This window comes from Micrasema longulum, unplaced genomic scaffold (genome assembly GCF_059751315.1).
Source record: "Micrasema longulum isolate JH-2025_06_02 unplaced genomic scaffold, ASM5975131v1 h1tg000142l, whole genome shotgun sequence".
NCBI classification, from domain to species: domain Eukaryota; kingdom Metazoa; phylum Arthropoda; class Insecta; order Trichoptera; family Brachycentridae; genus Micrasema; species Micrasema longulum.
The window spans coordinates 925,168-945,292 of record NW_028277348.1 but is presented as its reverse complement, the minus strand read 5'-3'; the positions used below and the strand labels follow the sequence as shown (position 1 = coordinate 945,292).

General features: G+C 31.6%; 1 protein-coding gene across 1 annotated transcript in view; it reads left to right on the top strand.

Moving 5' to 3' along the window:
• Nucleotides 1-8,738: 8,738 nt before the first annotated feature.
• The window catches only part of LOC148284168 (growth arrest-specific protein 1-like), a 56,706-nt gene continuing 45,319 nt past the window's right edge, over nucleotides 8,739-20,125 (top strand). The window contains exon 1 of the mRNA XM_088242542.1: nucleotides 8,739-9,087. Coding sequence (XP_088098668.1) covers nucleotides 8,994-9,087 — 94 coding nt within the window. The 5' untranslated portion in view covers nucleotides 8,739-8,993. The remainder of the gene's footprint in view (nucleotides 9,088-20,125) is intronic.

The window sequence follows — 20,125 nt, the reverse complement described above, 5'->3', positions numbered from 1 at the left end:
AAAGTTCAGTTTTGACGGTTCAGCAGATCATGTATGAACTAAGAGACGCAGACCTGACGCGGGAGGACGCACAGAAGTTTGCTGCCGAAACAGAGGCCGAAAGAAAATTTGTGGACATGGCTTAGGGAGTGGGCATAGACATATTTTACACCAGCGTATCCCAACCACTGGTCCGCGGACCGGTACCAGTTCGTTGAGATTTTAAATTTTAAGATTTTGTCAACCACAGGCTGTTTGGAAAGAGCTACTATAGAGTCGAAGAATATTTGTAGGACACGACAGCTTGACATTAGATTTGTGTTTATTGATTTTTGTTTGTTGATTTAAATTGTGTTTTTCGAAAAAAATAAAAATATTCGTTTGCTAGGTTTAATTTACTGATTGTTGAATTGTATTGTATAGTTATGTTTTTATTTACTTTTATAAGAGATTCAATGAATCTTATGCAAAAAAAGTACAATATTCTCTCAAATAAAATTATAGGTGTAAATCAATTGATTTATTTATTATCACATTACAAAAAAAATACACGCGTTCACTTGTTTGCGAGTGATTTTGGCTCTAAATATACGCTTTCTTGAAACGACAAAAAAAAACTTACCCCGCAAAAAAGTATATAATGTGAGATGTTTAGAATCAGTATTAAAGAGTTATGTGACAATAAAATATTATTACTGTCTAAATTAAACGTAAATATCACATAAAATTGTAGGCTAAAAGTAAAAAGAAACGTTTAATTAGTCTTATTATTTATAGAATTTGGCATATAAAATTGAACGAATTCAAATACTTTTATTATTTATCCTTAAGAGTTAAGTTAGAAGTTAATAGGTATCCGAATCACTACTATCATATTATGAACATAACATTATACATTTATCAAAGTTGCTTTGATTATTTAACCCCGTTCTAAGACAGTTAAATAAAATTATAAAAAGCTGTTATCAATTTATGGAAATAATAATAAAAGTAGTAGACACAGTGAAAATAAAGTAAAAAATAAAGTGAAACACGTAGTAAAAAAATAAATAATATAGTAAAAAAACCCAGTAAAATACGTAGGAAGAAACATAGTAAAAGATATAGTAAAAAACATGTTAAAAAAACCCATTAAAATACGTAGTAAAAACAAAGTACACAGTAAGGAACATAGTAAAAGACATAGTAAAAAAAAATGAGTAAAGCTAACATTTTTTTTTTAACATAGCAAAATACGTAGTAAAAAGAAAAAACAGTAAAAAATGAAGGAAAAGATGAAATAAAAAAAAAGTATCTGTATAGAAAAAATAAATATAAAAAAAAAAGTTTAACTAATGTTTCTAAATTACACAAAATTGTCATCATCATCCCCCATAAAATCGTGCATAGGGCACTGCATTGGTATATCAAATGGAGCGTACTTCGACCATCTATTCCACTAAAGTAAAGTGATCAGTCTTACGCTTCCGGTGCCAGTCAAGGATCAATACAGTATTGTAGTGTAAAAATATATTGTGAAAATGCGCATAGAGGAAAGTTTATTCAGGAGAGCATAACAAACACCGACTCTCTACTGATTAATAAGGGAGGAAGAGGGTAGGGGGCAGAGTCTCACGCACTCTCCCCATTCCTCTAGACTCCCCTCAATGTCATTGTCCTTCATTACGATACCAAACAACAATTAATATACAGAGAAGAGGAAATCAATTGTAAAAATTATTTTTTAAAAAATACAAAAACGTAAGACGAATTTGAAGCAAAAACCAGAAATACAAAAATAATTAGTCATTTGAGTCCCCATAATTCAGGTTTTTGGTGGACGTGACTTCGGCTTGAAATGCACTTCGTTCCGTTAGGAAACTAATGTTTTATCGTAAAATAAAGGTTTATAATAATCAACATACTACAACAGAGATGAAGAACATTTTAAAGAAGGTATTATACAAGTCTAGGCATCTACAGGGCTTAAGACCTGTCATTGGCTGGTTTATATTCACTGGTAACATTCACCATTCTGCCCATATTTGAACATCTATATTCCTTCAATGCTTTCATCTGTTTGTAAAGTTAAAGAGCTGTAACCTTTATTTATGCGGGTGTGTAAAGTGGCCATTTAAACCAGCCAACGACAGGTCATAAGCCCTGTAGATGCCTAGACTTCTATATTGCCTTCTCTAAAATGTTCTTCATCTCTGTGGTAATATGTTAACATCTCCCCAGGGAGTTGAATCCAGTCCTTGTCTACAAAAATTTGGACAAACTCAAAATATTGTTGGTTTATAATAAAATAAAAAATACAGTATTGCCTATTTTTTATTTAAGTTATATAAATAAACATTTCATTCAGTATTTTAATTAGAACAGTTTCTTATATTATGATGACTACTTTTTCGTTACGTAAAACTGTTTTGGCTAAAAAATTACTCGCCTACAGTCTGTATTAAATGCTGCGAGACTTATTTTCGTAATCTCTAAGTTCAGTCATATCACTCCACCACTTCAGGATTTACACTAGCTACGTTTTCCACAGAGGGTGGAATACAAATTATACCTCTACGAAAACAGCGCATTAAATTCACTGAACGCGCATTTGCGGTCGCAGACCCTAAAGCATGAAATGATCTCCCAGCAGAAGTGCGAGGCTGTGAGAGTGATGTGATATTTCGGAAAAAACTTAAAACCCACTTGTTCTCTAAATCATTTGAAAAAATCCGTAGCATGTGATAACAAAATAAATTGTTTTAATTAAATTACAAATTTAAAAACTTCAATTAAATTTATTTATCTATATAATCACTATGTAAGGCGCCCTTCAGGTATTATATTACGAAAATGGCGCTATATAAGGTATCCATAGTTATAATAGCTGCTTTGTACCATTTTTGCCCATGTTGCGCTGCTTTAAACTGTAATTTAAAAACCATTTCACGAAACTGTTTGATTTGGGAAACAGTAACTGTTACTGCTACTCCTTTTAAATAACCGAAACGCCTATCTCTAGTAGGCACCTGCGAGTATACAGAACGGACACGGGTACAATTGTCATGATAAAAAATTACAACCAAGGATTGACTTTAGTCTGCTAGCGTACGAAGTACTAACTACCAACATGTTTATATTTGATTAACTCGTTATAACCGCTGCTTGAAGACGCATGAGGATGAATAAACAATCTAAATACACAATAAACAAAACCTTGTTCAAATATGTATTTACGGTAGCGGACTGCAACGACCTAAACAAACAAAAATGTTACAATACGGGTAGTTATTTTTATTTTTACTATTCCCAAAAAATAGAAAACCACTTGGAAAACTACTAAACTATTAAAATAACTGTTTGTTTTTCTTTTAATAGTTTGTTTCATATTCGGATATTTATTTATTTTATTTTAACGATCAGGAACTTCAGCCCTCAGGGAATTGCACACAAAAAATGTTTTCTCACGCGCTGTAAAAATTGGAGCATTCAATTATGCGGTAAAGTTTCTTGAAAATTTACGAAAAAAATATTGATAAATATTTTAATGAAAACGAACTACTTTGGACGACGTCACTAGTTCACATGAATCAACCAATGATAAGAGAGTTATGGAAGATTTCCGGTTTACTTACCGTCAACGGGCTAATCGGCAGAACCGGCCAAAAACTTGAGACGTCACATGCGGAGTAATTTCAGAAATACAAAACTTTAAAAAATCATAGCTCTGATAACACGATACTTATTTTTTTTTTTTTTTTGCTTAGTTTAATTTATTTTTATTTTATTTATTAAAAGAAAACAACGGCTATTATAACAACAAAAAAAAACATTATAAATAAACCAAAATTATAGGCCAATGATAGTTTTCTATACATTACTAATTACAATGTAAAAAAAGGCGCTCCTTTAAAACGCCGCTCCGCATCATTCCACACGTAAAAATAAATAAATATAACAATAATAAAAAAATAAAAGGAAAAGTTTTTTGTTTACTCGGATTTAAAAATCCTTTCGCCGGTGGATCCATACGGAGTAACCCCAGATCAGCTCTTTCTCCTTTCGTCTTTCAAACAAATGAATTAATTACAATACTAAAGAGTACAAAAAAATAAAATATTAGGTAGGCACAGTTAGATTAAATTATAATGATTATTTTCAATTAGGGTTCTAGCAGTTTCTTTAAATTTGTTTAAAGCGAGGAAATATATCGATTTCAGTAAAAAACGTGTTATAATTATTTAGAATTCTGGGAAAAGAACAATAAATAGTATATTAACAAATAAGAATACATTAAAAAAACACTGAACTTCCTCTTTAACTTGCAAGCGATTCCCTCGGGATGTCCGTGACGAGATTTAAAAATTGAATATTCTAATACGAGTATTACCTTTAATTTAATTATCAGCATGTAATTTATAATAATCAATCATAAAACAAGGATGGGTCAAGTGTTTTTCAGGATACCTCCTCGCACAGCGCGGGTTTATCTGCACAGGCGTAATCTATAGGTAAGTGTGAAAACACTACGATCAAATATACGAATTATAAATGTGTACCTTAGATTTAGCAATGCACACTTAGTGTCGATTTTTCGTCAATATTTCTTGATAACATTCCATAGTTAATCATTATGATACAAAGTATTAAAACCATGAATAAAATCCCTAAATTTTACATATAATATTATATTGATAGATTGGAATTTTAACTACTCCTTTTTATATAAAATAAATAAAATATTACAAAAAAATATAAGAGACAAAAAAAATAATAGTTTTTTCACTTTCTTTGTTGTTTTGAATTAATCTAAGTTGTCTCTTTTTTATGGTATTTTGTAATGTGTTAATTTGTTAACGTCAGTGAGTCACTAGCCAAACACGAACCTTAAAGTCTTATTACTCGGACTCATTTTTGTTAAGTCTAGCCTATTATTGCATCTACGCATATTTTTTGGGAATTTTTTTATTGAAGGTTTTTTAAATAAAAAATGCATTTAATAAAAAATAATTTTTAAATGGTAGCCCGCGATGAAATACCTTAGATACTTGCCTCAAGCATGGAGGGTTTCGGGTTCAATTCCCGGTAAGATCTTAAAAAAGAAGTGTGATTTTTCTCAAACCTGGGAGATCTGTGCTGTAATTTACCACTGTACCACGGCCTCCTGGCTTGTTGTGGTGCAAAACATATACAAATCTAAAAATTAAAATTACACGACGAATTTAATTAAATGTCAATGTTGACATGAAATATTTATGTATCTAAAATTGTGTTTTTACACTATAATATTTCATAGTCCCCGGACTAACGTTCTGATCATCTTACCTTCTTGTAACAAAAATGATAAAGATACGCTGTGGTTGGTGTCCCAATGCAGTGCTCTGTGCTCGGATAGGGAATGAATATTAGCTTAAAAAAGACAATATTATAAAGGATGACTCACCTAAAGTTTGACCACATTAAATTGGCGAGCGCTTTCTATACTAACGTTTTTAGGAGCAATATTTCATATTACTACTACCACTACAACCATAATGTTATTTCTCCGTAAGGGTAGGCAGAGAGGATGCAACGTCACATGCGTATATCCTCACTTATTCCACATTCATTTATATTATCATATGTGCCCTTCGATTGAGTCTGCTATTGAGATGATAAGAATTTATCTGATGAGGTCATTCTTAGCCGTCCTCGTCCAAAGTTACGAACAATTTTATTTTGCCATATTTTTTGCCATATCTTGCCGTGTTTTGCATTATTTCGTCATCCATTCGTTCCATAATATAAACAAACTTATTTACCGGTCGTAGATTAACATTCTCATCGTATTTTATTATTCTAAACCTGCCAGATAATATTTTATTTTAAGTACTAGTGGACCCGACAGACGTTGTCCTGTCCAAACGTTGGCTTGCCTGATATTAGCTTGGATTAAAAAAAATATAGATAAGTAGGTATTTAGGTACTTGTTTATGATTGAATTTCAGAACTAAAAAATATTAATATTCAGATATTGAATTTATGTACCTAGGTACTTGTTTATGGTTGAATTCCGAATAATAAAATAATAAATTTTCTAATATAGAATTCTTTTCGAAACACGGCTCTTCTCGCCAACAGGGGTGCACTTTATTCATGAATGTGATTTTCAAAAATGTATTGAATGTCATTTAATATTATTTTAGTATTACCAAAAATCCAATAAAAAGAAATAAATGGGAAGAAATTATAAGGAAATAATCTGATTGGGATCTATAAAAAGCGAATGTTGTTTGTAAATATTCAAAAACAAACTTTTTTAAACACAAAAAAATAACATCCTTCAATTTTTTTGTATGTGCATTCTCGTCGAATGCAACTCTGGGAGTTCAATGAAAAAAAAACTATTCTTCTAACTTTTTTTTTACCGATTCGATTGAAATTTTCAATATCTACAAACACGCGCAGCGCAAAGATCTACATTTTGCTGAAAACCGCACGTAAATCGGTTAAGCCGTTTAAGAGACGTTCAGTGACATCACACGTACAGAGGAATTATATATAAAAATATAAAAAATGTGTGGGTATATACTATATTTACTTAATTTTTTTAATGTATGAACTCGTACATATCTGTGGTTGTTTTGTTAGTGATATGTATTAGTTCCATAATAAAATAATAAAATAATGGAGGGGCACTGGTTTCCTAATTTGTCACCAAATTCTCATGTTAGTGGCTAACAAGACTGTAACTTGTTTAGTAAATACGGGGTGACTAGTTATGTTTGGACAAGGAAAATATGTCTCAATGTTACAGAATATAAACAAGCAGAATATAGGCAAGCGTGCGTTTTGGTTTTATTTATCTACCTGTGGTATTCAGATTATATTTTGTGGGTAAATTTGTCATTCTGTTCTTAGCCACGTTCCGCAAATAAAGTGATAAGCAGTTGTTTATTTATTTATTCTGGTAATTCGTGAAAAACACCTAGACGGGATTTGAACGGCTAAAAAAATATCAAATTCTAAATAAAGGAATTATTCTAATAAAAAATGTACAATTTACCTACACTCAGAACAACAACTCCGAGATTTGCATTGGTTAAAATGTCCAGAGATTAAATATGAGCTTTGCTTCTAGCAAATAATACTGACCACAACATTGAAATAATTTCATGAAATGGATCCATTATATATATTTGGTCTTGTGTTATGGAAAAATATATGTAAAAGAAAATCTGCCATTAAGTCAGCATTTGATTCAGGCAGAGGAAAACTTCAATGCAGCCCTATCGTTAGGTTTGGAGATTGTGCTTTTGCAGTGTTTATGGTGCCCTTATTTTTCAATACAGATAGTATGTGAAGGGTTATTTTAGTTATAATGTAGGTACGACAATGCAACAATGTTACGGCAATTTAATATTGAAACGGGTTTTAATTTAAATTTGGATCTTTTACGGCAATTAAAGTCAAGTATACTTCTATAAGAAAGCTTGTTTAGCTTCAAAACCTGTCGGTAAAAAAAAAAAAGTTATTTTATCATCTTTAAAGGTCTGAAAAGTATAAAATTACATCCCTTGATATTTATTTTAATTTCTAACAGCTATGGTGAAGGTTTTACATGTTGGTTTAATTGGTGTCCTGGCGAAGAGAGGGGTATGTCTCGTAACCGGTAGACATAGGAAAGTCGGTAAGTGGTTGCATACAAATATTTAATAAAATTTAGTTAAATATTTGGATGCAGAAATAGGGGAAGACCGAGAAAGACATGGCATGACCAAATCCAACAAATACTTGAAGATGGACATGTCAAAAGTCGGAATAATCGGCGCGCGTGCATGAGAAGATGTACGAATGTAGAGGAAGCGAGATCTGTATGCAAAGATATAGTGATGTGGCGTTCTATCCTTTCTGCCTACCCTTAGGGGGAAACGGCGTGATGGTTTGTTGTTGTTGTTGTAGTTAAAAAATAAGTGGTTATAAACAAAAGTTGTACTATTTTAATTTTAAGATAAATCAGTTTAATCATGTGGTTATACATATATAATATTGTTTCATCAGCATGCTAATCGCTTAAATATAATATAATACATACTTAACCACCTATTTATTTTTAAATACATAAGCCCAAAAAATGCCATATTTTAGAACCAGATAATAAATGATTTTGTTAATAGTTTAGATTTATTTAAACATAAATTTTTCGTCTGTTTTTCTGGATTTTCGAATAAGTTTGTATGTTTGCTCAATGAATGGATCGATGTATGAGATCCCTATTCAGCTATTATTGCCGATGGAAGTATGAAAGGCCAGCAGATGTTTGTCTGGCAACAATGTACCAACTACTAAAGTCCCAGATCTCTTCATGGTCCGAGATTCTCCATTTCCTTCCATGAAAGATGCGCAACAACCCGCGCGCAATCAAAAACATTTGTTATTTCCGAGAGAGCGAACAACTTTCAAAGCTTCATCCACAAAAGCTGCAGAGGAAACGAGACGGAGCTTAAATGAAACGCCCCCGCTTCAAACGCCAAGGGGACTAATGAAAATAAACAAAAAAAAGGAAATAAAAAATGAAGGTTGTTCTTGTAGTTACAAGAGAGAGAGACGGAAGACACGCGTGAGGTTCTTGTCGAATCGGAGCGAGAGGGGCTTCACCCGAAACCTGAACGAGGGAAGTAGACGGAACTATAAACAATAGTAAGGAAAAGAGAGACGGTGGTCAGCGTCTAATGACGAAAAGTTTGAACGCTACGTCTTGGAAGGGGCATAGATTGAAGCTGTCATCTTCGGAACACAACTCAATCGCGTGCGGACCGCAACAGCGGTATGTTGTGTGGCGGGGATTCCTGATTTCGGAAGCTCTTTCGCGGGTTTTTGTTTTATTTTCCAAAGGCAGAAAAAGCGCCAAAAGAAAAAGTTGTGATTTCCAACCGCAGACCTCAGCGCGTTTTATTTTTAGTTTGGTTCCTTAAACAGTTGTTGTGTAGATAATTTATTGGTTATTCACCAAATATTTGTTACTTTTATTTTGTGCCGTGAAAGAAATATTTCCCATGTCGATGCGAAGGAAGGGAATTGCTAGTGAACCCGAAGGAATACACACTGTACTGAAGAGGGGATGTCATCACTGGACGACTTCCATCAAAGGTAATTTCATTATTTTTTCACTCAATATTATACTACCAGTAATAAAATAATTAAAAGTTTAATTTTTTTATTTTTATGTATTAGTTTATTTTTAAATGCTGTATATGACTTATTCACTTTTCTTGCTTGTATGTATATTTAATAACGTATTTTAAACTTAATACGTAAAAGGCAATAAGTGCCGTTTATTAGAATAAAATAAATTAAAAATATTCTGCGAATGCTGAAATTATGTCCCATTGAGACGAAACGCGTCACATTATATACTCTTGTAAATCAATAAATAAATACAGAATGAAATCCAGTAAAATTTTATTATAGATTAATCCTTACCTTACCAATAATTATATATTATGTTTATTTGTCGTACTAAAGTTGTTAAATTAATTACGAATGTTTAAAACGAAGTAGGTACCTAAAAATTAATTCTCATAAGCTGAGTTAGATTCTACTTCACTATACTTTCACGATTGGCATTTTTTTATTTCTACATACAAACAGAGGAAAACGTAAACCTTCCCACGTGCGTAAAATATTATTCAATGTCATTTTGTTATGGTCAAAGCTTTCATTAAATCTTTTAACTTGAATTCAGGAATTTAAAAGATAAGAATGTAAAGTGCAGCCATAAATAACAGTTTACATTCAGTATAATATATATTATTATATCGTTTATTTGGATTCTTCATTGAACTACGCCAACGAGGTAGAATAATCTTTTTTCAATGTTTTGTAACTGAACATAGTTATATTTAAAATGTTAATAAAATTATCAAGGATCATCTCTACATGTATTTAAGTTAAAGGCAATATTTTTTCATCAATCAAGAAGTTATCTGAAATAACTAAAAGAATTTAATTCTGTTTTACCTTAAAGGCTGGTAAAGAATTCATAAAATATATGATAAAATAGAGCGATTTACAAAACTTTATGTCAGTAAAACTTGGGGAATATATTAAAACAATATTGGATTATATTACTAAGTTTCACTAGGTGGAAATTTAATGAAGATATTAGTGAAATTTGTTAAATTGGATTTTTTTGTACTTACAGAGACTACCTATTTTAGGATCAACAATATTTTGAGTTTGTCTAAATTTTCGTAGACAAGGACTGGATTCAACTCCCTTAGGAGCTGTTTATATTAACATATTACAACAGAGATGAATAACATTTAAGAAAGGGTAATATAGAAGTCTAGGCATCTACAAGGCTTATGACCTGTCAATGGCTGGTTTAAGTGGCCACTTTACACCTATATTATCTTATCTTAAATGTTCTTCATATCTGTTGTAATATATTAAGATAAACAGCTCCCCAGGGAGCTGAATCCAGTTCTTGTCTACGAAAATTTGGACAAACTCAAAATATTGTTGATAAATCCACCTGGTCCATGAAGAAGTATAGAAATTGAAAAAATAACATTTTCAGGCATTGCCTGGTATGTAGGTGAAATAATTCAATTAGATGAATCTCACCCGCATAAATAAAGGTTTCAGCTCTTTAACTTCACAAACATCAACAGATGAAAGAATTAAAGGAATATAGATGTTCAAATATGGGCAGAATGGTGAATGTTACACAGTGTGTAAAATGGCCACTTAAACCAGCCATTGACAGGTCATAAGCCCTGTAGATGCCTAGACTTCTATATTACCTTCTCTTAAATGTTCTTCATCTCTGTTGTAATATGTTAATACTATTTTAGGATTATTAACTTGTATTAATTAATGAATTCAAATAAGGTTTATACATTGAAAAAAAATGTGTACCAATTTTACCACTTTGTTTTTTATACTATTGCAGGAAAAGTAAGCATTTTTTAAATTTATGTCATTGTGTAAAAAATATTGTAAAGTAATTGTTTTGATTTTATTTATAATTGCATAATTTTTCGCGGCCTTACACGAGTAACGCCGAAAATTTGATGTACATGCAAATAATTATTGTAGAAATGATTGAATATACAGCACGCTACCTAAACCACAAATTAATGTCAATGTCGATAGTGACATTAATGTTTCTGGTACAGTAAACTAGTAATTACGTTCAATATCATTGTGAACCTATACCGTGTTAATGGTGAATTGTTCTTGCTGAGTATTGTTTTGCGTACAATGCTCAGGTCTTCAGGTGTGGGTAATTTAGAGTAACTATAAATTAAAACATTAAAGGTGAGTCTCAAAAACAATATAATATACGAATAACAATGTGACAAATAACGTTAATCACAGAGGTTCTAGAAGCTAATATTTTTTATCACTATATTTATTAATTTTGTCTCTAGCGCATGCATTCTAATTAAAAATAATTGATAGTATAAATTTTGTTTTAAATATCAAGCGCGCTTTATAAATAATGTATGATTTTATTAGTTACATTCATGCGTTTGCATTGTAATTGAATTAGTATGCTTAAAATTAAAGATGTAATAAAGTTTCTAATATCAATTGTTGGTCCATGAAGGTTAGATAATATACACTTCAACATTCAAAACATAATACTACAAACATTGTGGAAACATTTTATGATATGAATCTAATAAAGTCTGATGTATTCAGAACGTTATTAAACGATATTAGCAAAATATTTGATTAAATATATGTAATATGTATATTGCACATATAGGATATTTAAATAATTGCCTAATTTTTATAGCGGTGTTTTTTTTTTAAAACCTGAAGAGCGCTTAAAAAATAATTAAACTTAATAGCATACAGGACTAAATAATCAAATGCTTGAAAGGTAACAGATAAGCAGTATAAATATAATTTAAAAGGGTCCTAATTTGTAAGTAGATCTTAGGCGTAGGAACATGGCAAAATCGCGAATTCTAAACCTAAAATTATATACTTTCTACTACACTTTAAAAATATTTCCTTTTACATTAAAAAATATATTATTTTAGAAAGATAACTGAGCATCTGTAAAATTAACTGTAATATTTTTTCTAGTAAAACAAATTAAAATGTTAAATATTTTAGGCGTTGCTATATTGTGAATGTTATTATAATCCACTGCGTACGCAGAATATATGAATGTGTTATTACTTAATTCACGGAGCAATTATATCCCCAACACCGTCCGCAGACCAGTCCTTATATAAAATGTGCCGACAAAGGCATAATTACAAATTATTGGGCGCTTTCATTCGTTACGCCAGATTTTTTGGAAACGAACGGAACTTATTCGGATATTGTGATCTCCCCTGCAGCGATTCACGTTTACTGCCACTCTCATGATGGAGTGCTTCTAGCCATTGTTCGAAGTCCTGTACTTTGTAATCCCAAAGGTCATTGGATTCTGTTTATCTGCCCTAATTACGGAACTTAGAGTGGCAGAGCTTTCGGTTATTTGCGAATCCAGATCAGCCTTGCAGTTTATTAAATTACATAATCACTTCGAAATTCTTAAATTTGTGGACTAAAAACATACAGTTCAAGCATTTATACTTGTCTTTACGTATATTTATTTATTTATAGACAAAATTAGCCATGGACTTGGAAAAACAGGGATGAAAGTAGGCTAAATGCTGTCGAAATGCGATCTCCCAAGCGAATGTCTGGTAAAACTATGCGCGATAGATCTGATGTAGAGATGTCGAGATACGTACATTATGTAAGGCTGAGATAAGAATTATCGACAAAATCAAGAAAAGAGCTCTGCGTTGATTTGGACATGTAGAGCGAATGGACAGCTAAAGAACGCCTAAAAAGATTTACGATGCGAATATTGATGGATGCAGAAATAGAGGAAGACCGAGAAAAACATGGCATACCAAATTCAACAAACACTTGAAGATGGACATGTCAAAAGTCGGAATAATTGCCGTGCGTGCATGAGAAGATGTATGAATGTAGAGGAAGCGAGATTTGTATACAGATACAGAGTTATATGTCAGTCAATCCTCTCTTCCTACCCTTACGGGGAAACGGCGTTATGATTTGTTTGTTTGTATATTTATTCTAATTTCGATATCTAAAGTCGCAATTTAGATTGTTTAAGTATTCAAATTTCAGAAAATGTTTCAAATGTTATTCGTTATGTAGGTATTACTTTCAAAATCTTAAAATACTGCATTATTAATGCATAAAAATCATGAAGTTAAAACACATTTAAAACTTTTTCTTAGATGGGGTAAATATTTTTTACTCAATTTTCTTTTTCTGCTTTTAGTATCCTTCATATTTATATAAAAGCAATAATTTTTGAGGCGAAGAAAGATTATGTAGGTAATATAGCTATTCAATATTCCTAACTTTACCATATGAAGTTTAAACATATTATGCATATTTTATGATACTTGTAAATACTATAATACTGTCAATATGTGGTACTTATTTTGATTTCATGTTGTAAAAACGCGAATACGAGTATTAAACATATTATGGAGTTGGCAATACATTCTTAGGTATAAAATTTTTGAATTACAGTCCTTATTTCAGTATATTTCAATCGTCATACTGTAATATTTAAACCGCAAAATATTATCTGGTTTTATGCGTACCTACGTCAGAAATGTTTTGTCGATATAAAAAAAATATAGCCGTGCGTGGGAGCATTAATTGAGACAAGTCTTTTTCAGATATTTGATCATATTTTTCACTAAATTATGTGAAAAAGGCCATACGTAAATATGATAACTTAACCCAGCCAATGACAGATAATAAGCCCCGTAAATGGCCAGATTTTTTTTGTCTCAACAGCTTCATCTGATCTCTGTTGGAAACATATCTAATATTATGTATTTAAGTACACTTTAAATTCGTTACTAATTAATTGGAAAACTATGTAGATATGATAATAGTTTTAGTGAAAATTTTACAGTGTGAGTAAATACTAAATACCTACTCATCTTTGATTCGTCTTTATCGTTAATTGTGTTTTATCAATTTCTAAACTTTTTTCTTAAATAAGCCAATATACTACTACTACCATCACGCCATTAGGCAGAGAGAATGGACCGCTACACACGTCTATCCTGGCATACATTCCTAGCTTCTTCCACATTCATACATATTGTCATACATGCCCTTCGGTTTTGTCTGCTTTTGACATGACCAGACTTAAGATTTTGGTTAATCTGATCATGCTACGTCTTCCTTGGTCGTCCTCGTCTCCCGTTACCGTTCATTTTCGCCATATATACTTGTTTTACCATTTTTTCGTCGTCCATTCGTTCTAGGTGACCAAACCATCTCAGAGACCCTTTCTTAATCTTATCAATATATCTAGGCAATAATAATATTAAGAATGATTTATTTATCAAATACCCGTACTTTTCGTAATTACCTCCCTCAACATGAGCACTTGTATCGAGGTAGGAATTTTAGTACTTTCTCAAGAATTTGAGTATTGTATAACACTTGACAGAATATGAGTATTATATAACACTTGACAGATTATGAGGTAAATATAAAACATATAATTAAAAACAAATCTGCTATCTAGTTGGTAGTTCGTAGACTGACATTTTATTATCTTAATTTTGGATTTTACTTCCTGAAGTTTTTGAGTAAATAAATAACCGGTTTGATAATTCGTCTCTTACGCGAAATGGCCTTCACGTGAAGTGATAACATATAAGCAGAACAAAAAACTGCGTGATTTTATTTTCTGACTCATAATTTTCATTCCACGTCGGAAATCGAACCGGAGACTTCTCGCTTGTAAGGCAAACGAGCTGATCGCTAGACCACGAGATTGATTATTTTAAAGTAAATGCATATTACTTAAAACGTATTATGCAACATTGATAATTTCTCTAGCAAGTAAACTGGTGGACTCTCAAAATTTCCACGGTAAATAAAATTGAGGCATTTGAAATGTGAACGTAGAGGAGAGTCCTGCGTATCTCATGGGCTGATCGAGTATCCAACGAAAGGGTACTGAATATAATGGGAAAAGATGGAGAACTCTTAATCACAGCCAAAAGACGAAAGGCCTTCTTTGAAGGCCACATATTCCACGGGGAAAATATGCTACAGCTCATAGTGGGAGGGAAGATATAGGGTAGACTGGGTATGGGATGTGAAAGATCGCCATGGCTTAGGACTATTCAACAGTGGATTGGAATACCAGTTGCATAAATGCTCACCAGAATGGGCCAGGATTGAGAGGAGTTACACGATGGTCACCAATCCATGATAGGATTCGCACGAGAGGAAGCATGTGAACTAGCATCGGATTTAGTGAATCTAATAAGCAGTGCGTTCGTTATCATGTCTTAGTAGAAGGCCTCAATAAAGGAAAAAAGTTTGAAAGGCATATTATGTTACTGTGCTAGTGCCTGTTGGTGAACGGAGTGAACATACACATTTTGTTTATGTTAGTAGGCACAATATAATATTGTAATTGATAACGTACTGTCGCGCACTCATAAGCAAATATTTAAACGAACTGTACACGGTTAAAACATATTTTAGTATAGTTTCATAATACTATTTATTGCAACAGACCAAAAATTTTTTGTTTTAATAAACAAAAAGGAACCCGGTTGTTATTCCGTGGCTAGTGTCGTGGACTCAAGAATCAATGGTTCAAGGTTTTTGTATTTCAAAAATTGAAATACTAAAACGTATTAAAAAAGAATTTCTGTTCATTGGCTGCTTCAAGTGATTTCAATCTTGATAACTCCTTAGGGGGTGGAATCCAGCCCTCTCTGTAAACATTTGAACGTACTTAAAATATTGTATCTACGGGGAATTTTAATTGAGATTCTTCGGTGCAACATATTCCAATCCTTACACCGCATTAATTCGATTACGTCTGACAGTTGTGAATCAATTATTTATTATGAAGTCCAATCAAAAGCCGCCAGTAAATGTTTAGATTAATATTTATCATTTGAGACTGATGCGGAGTGATGACGTGATGTCCCAGACTCGCAGAGACGAAAGCTCAATGTGTTTAATGAGAGTAAATTGACTGGTTAAATTTACAAGTCCGTTCGAACATTCGTTTATTTCTCTTTGGGCGTCCCGGTGTCAGTTATTTATAGCGGGGAGACGAGGAAAGTAAAAAGACGCAGAAAGGACTGAGAAGATTAAACATAGCGAGGATAAAATATGAAGAAGCTGCATGCAAACAAATGTGAAATAAGTTACTGAGTGTATCGCATCGATATGTGATTTGACAAGTAGGTAACATTAACAATTTTAACATCTGCGCGGCTCAATGTTTTTCCCAATTAATCAATACTAAATTTTAAACATGCATTGGTATATGTAAATAAAATCGCAAAAAAAGTAATATTTCATAAATTTATTTTAAAGAAACAGTCGACAATGAAATAATGACATTTAAAAAAAATACGGTTTAAAGGCAGACCAGCGAAGTTTATAAATAAGAATCATTCATATTATTAAATCATGTTACAACAAAAGGGTGTTTTAATTTGTATTTGTATGAGAGTAAGTGTAGATGTGTGTTTATGTGTATTAGTGTGGGAGTAAGTGTTCAGGTATGTGTAAGTGTGAGCATCATTAAATAGTAAGTGGGATCGTATCGCAGCCAGAAGTAATGAGTCTTAATTTATTTTTAATATCAATAGCTGAAAAAAAAGCATTATAGTTAGAATGAATATAATGTATGAATACATTTGTGTGTATCCTTATTCTGAATGGTGTATCAATAAATGTGTTGATTTAGTAAACTTGGTTTTTCTATTTAAATTTCTGTGTAAAATTTCTTAAGTAACATGTTACAAAAAATAAAAATTACATTAAAATTTTCCGAATAGATGGTAATATCAATATTAAAATTATTATCGGCTTACCCAATACTGTTTTCGATTTTCCATATTATTTTTTATGATTATATAATACCAATAGGAAATGGGATATTGGCATTTTTTTACTGGTTTATTCACTACACTGCTCCATGTCGATATTTTTCTTGTAACATTTTTTTTAATGGATTTTATTGAACTACAGAATTAATACATGTTTTGCATAATGTAACAAATCCGGAAAAAATGTATTTAAAAGCTCTCTGCAATGACCAAGCTTTTAAATACGTTTTTTTACTAGGTTGGATTTAAACAAAGAAATATTTTTAATTACTTTAGCAGGGAAGACATATTTTCAAGTTAAATACGGTCTGTTTGTTCATGACTGCCAAATCAAATACCGAGGAATTTTTTTTATGAACTAACGACGCGCGTAAGTAAACAGATAAAATTCTAGTTTAGATTTTACTCGATTTTAACGACTTTTTTTATTTTTCGCCGTGCACGTGGTATCGAATGATATTTGAAATAATTGGTTCTTTAGGGATAAAATCTGTACCTCAGAGGCAGACGGATGCAAATCCAGAATTTGATGAAATGACATTTCGATTTCTGTATTTAGTTTATGATCATGTCCATTGATTTTGAAGAATTGAAAGTCTGAAAATGAAAGAACCAATGTATTAAGATACTGAAAGTACAAATGAACGCTTTAAGTTATTAGAAATCACTTAGAGAAAGTAAATTCATTATAGTAGGGCCAATTTAATAGGTCACATTTGACATTTGTCGGTTATCGATTAAAGTGAATGAATCGATTCGGACTTCAAACATAATATATGTGAATTGAATTCAGTTACTATGAAAAAGTACTTATGGGTACTGTAATTTTATTTTATAAATCATAAGTCGAATTCCTGTCGCATTATTATTTTCTATCGTAAATTTAAGGAACAAAATAAGATAAGTACATAATTTAACAAAATCATCAACATTCGATTTTTCTGGGTAACATCCGTAGTGTTTAAAAAGATAAAGGGTTTACTGATGCAAAATTGTAACGACGTTTAGAACAGAAAAAGTTTATTATGTTTAGAATGGTTTATTAGTGATATCGTAAAATTACCTTCTTTTGTCATTATTACAATAAATATGTAATCGTAATTGAAAAAAGTTAAGCAATTGTGCAGTTCTAAATTCGAAAAAATAAATAATATTTTATTATCGCCCTTACAAGGTTATGGTGTTGAATTTTGATGAAGTGTCAAATGTGACCTATTAAATTGGCCCTACTGTAGGCTTTGGTTGAACATTTGACGCTTGGATTTGCAGCTGTCTGCCTCTGAGGTACAGAAATATACTATTAGATATGTGTTTACCGATATTTTTACAAAATTTACTTCATAATATTATAACATAATGGAAACGGTCGGTAGTCTGCTATCCAGAAAGCAGACACGAGTTATGCAACAGCGTAAGTAACTCGATATAGCGCATCTCACATGCTGGTTATCAAAAGATTGAAGTATTTACGAAGTAGGTACTTGAATGAATTTTTAAAAATACGTAGGACAAAAACATTCCCACGGTTTTTAATTATTTATAACGCTCGTTCGTCTCGTGGTGTAGGGGTAACTGCGTTTGCTTACCCCGCACAAAGTCTTGAATGCGATATTCAGTAAGGTTGACAGTAAATATTAACATATTTAGAAAGGCTCAGTAACATTTCATAGCCTTTGAATTGACATCCGAAGTGAAAGACTGGTCACGATAATTTTGCCAATATGTAACGAATTATCAAGACACACTACAGTTCGAGTATCAACACAGTGCCTTATGCATGTGCGGATTTATTTATTTTGTAAATCATACAGCGTTTTTAACAAATTTAAGGTAGAAGAAAACAAGTTTAAAAAGTAAGACCAATGAGGAAGATCAGTTTGAAAAATAAAAAAAATATTTATCATTTAGTTTTGTATTTCTGAAATAACTCCGCGTGTGACGTCAGAGGTTCTTCTCTGTCAGCTCTCCCGATTGGTTCGTTTACGTTAAGCAAACCGGATATCCTTCACAGCTCTCATATAATTGGTTAGTTCACATGAATCAGAGACGTTGTTCAAAGTAGTGCGTTTTCATTAATTTTTTTTGTACATTTTCAAGAAACTTTGCCGTACAATTTAAAGCTCTTATTTTTACCGCGCGCAAGAAAACCTTTTTTGTATCCAATTTCCCGTAAGGCTGAAGTTCCTCATTACAGATTTCACATATTTATTATAAATAATGAAGGAGAGGGGAAAAAATACAAAAAAAAAGAAATATTTTAAAAATTAAATGAAAAGTTCATAAGAGGGAGAAAACATGTTACAGTTTCAACTCTACCTACCTCCCCTTTCTCTCTGCTTCCATAAATATTTACCTACATTTATTATTAAAAATTTATAACCAACAATAATTCAATGGATACAGATAGGTAGTAGATGTATGTAAAAGTAAAAGTTAAGCGGGAGATAAATTTAAAATGTCTTTAACAGATCTGATAAAACTATAGTTTTTACAGTGGAATATGCATATGTATTGCGGATAAGGGAATAATGATTATGAATATCTTATTAACCTTTAAAATTTTCAATTAGAAGCCTGTAAAACTTTATACTAAACTTACGTAACTATGTTATTTTCACCCTTAAGTTTATAAATTTTTCATGGCCATATACAGTCAAGTTTAGATTGCGTAAAAGCGCAGGTGGATCATTAAAAAGGGAATAAGTATTTTTATAAAGATAAATGTTTTCGTGACAGCTGTTTTTAAATTTCTTTAAACGAGTTGATTTTATGAATACATCTGATAATTACACGCCACGTTCATTTAAATGTAAATAGAATTTAAGAATAAGGAGGAATATCAGTAAATTTGTGATTTAGATTCTAGGAACAATAATATTATACATATTTGGATGTTTTTTGCTGTAATTCACCAGTGTAATTGTGTTTCATAGCCTGTTGTGGTGAAACATAAATATTTTCTGACATTTGAGATTAATTAGAAATTATTACAGAATGAAATTGTATAAAAAATAAAATTTTATTTTTGTCTCGACTCATCAAATAATTGACATACAAATATGTACGTATCTATGAACCTGTTTTTTATTTTTTTTATAAAGTTATCGGTAGCCCGTTTTCCCCTTTTTTTGAGCTGAGGGGAAAAAGTGTAAGGGTACAAGGCAGAACTCCGCTGCGGTAACGATCGTCGATCGGTCACGTAGCAGTAGGTAATGGTCCCTTGATCACCCGACTAGCGGACCCTG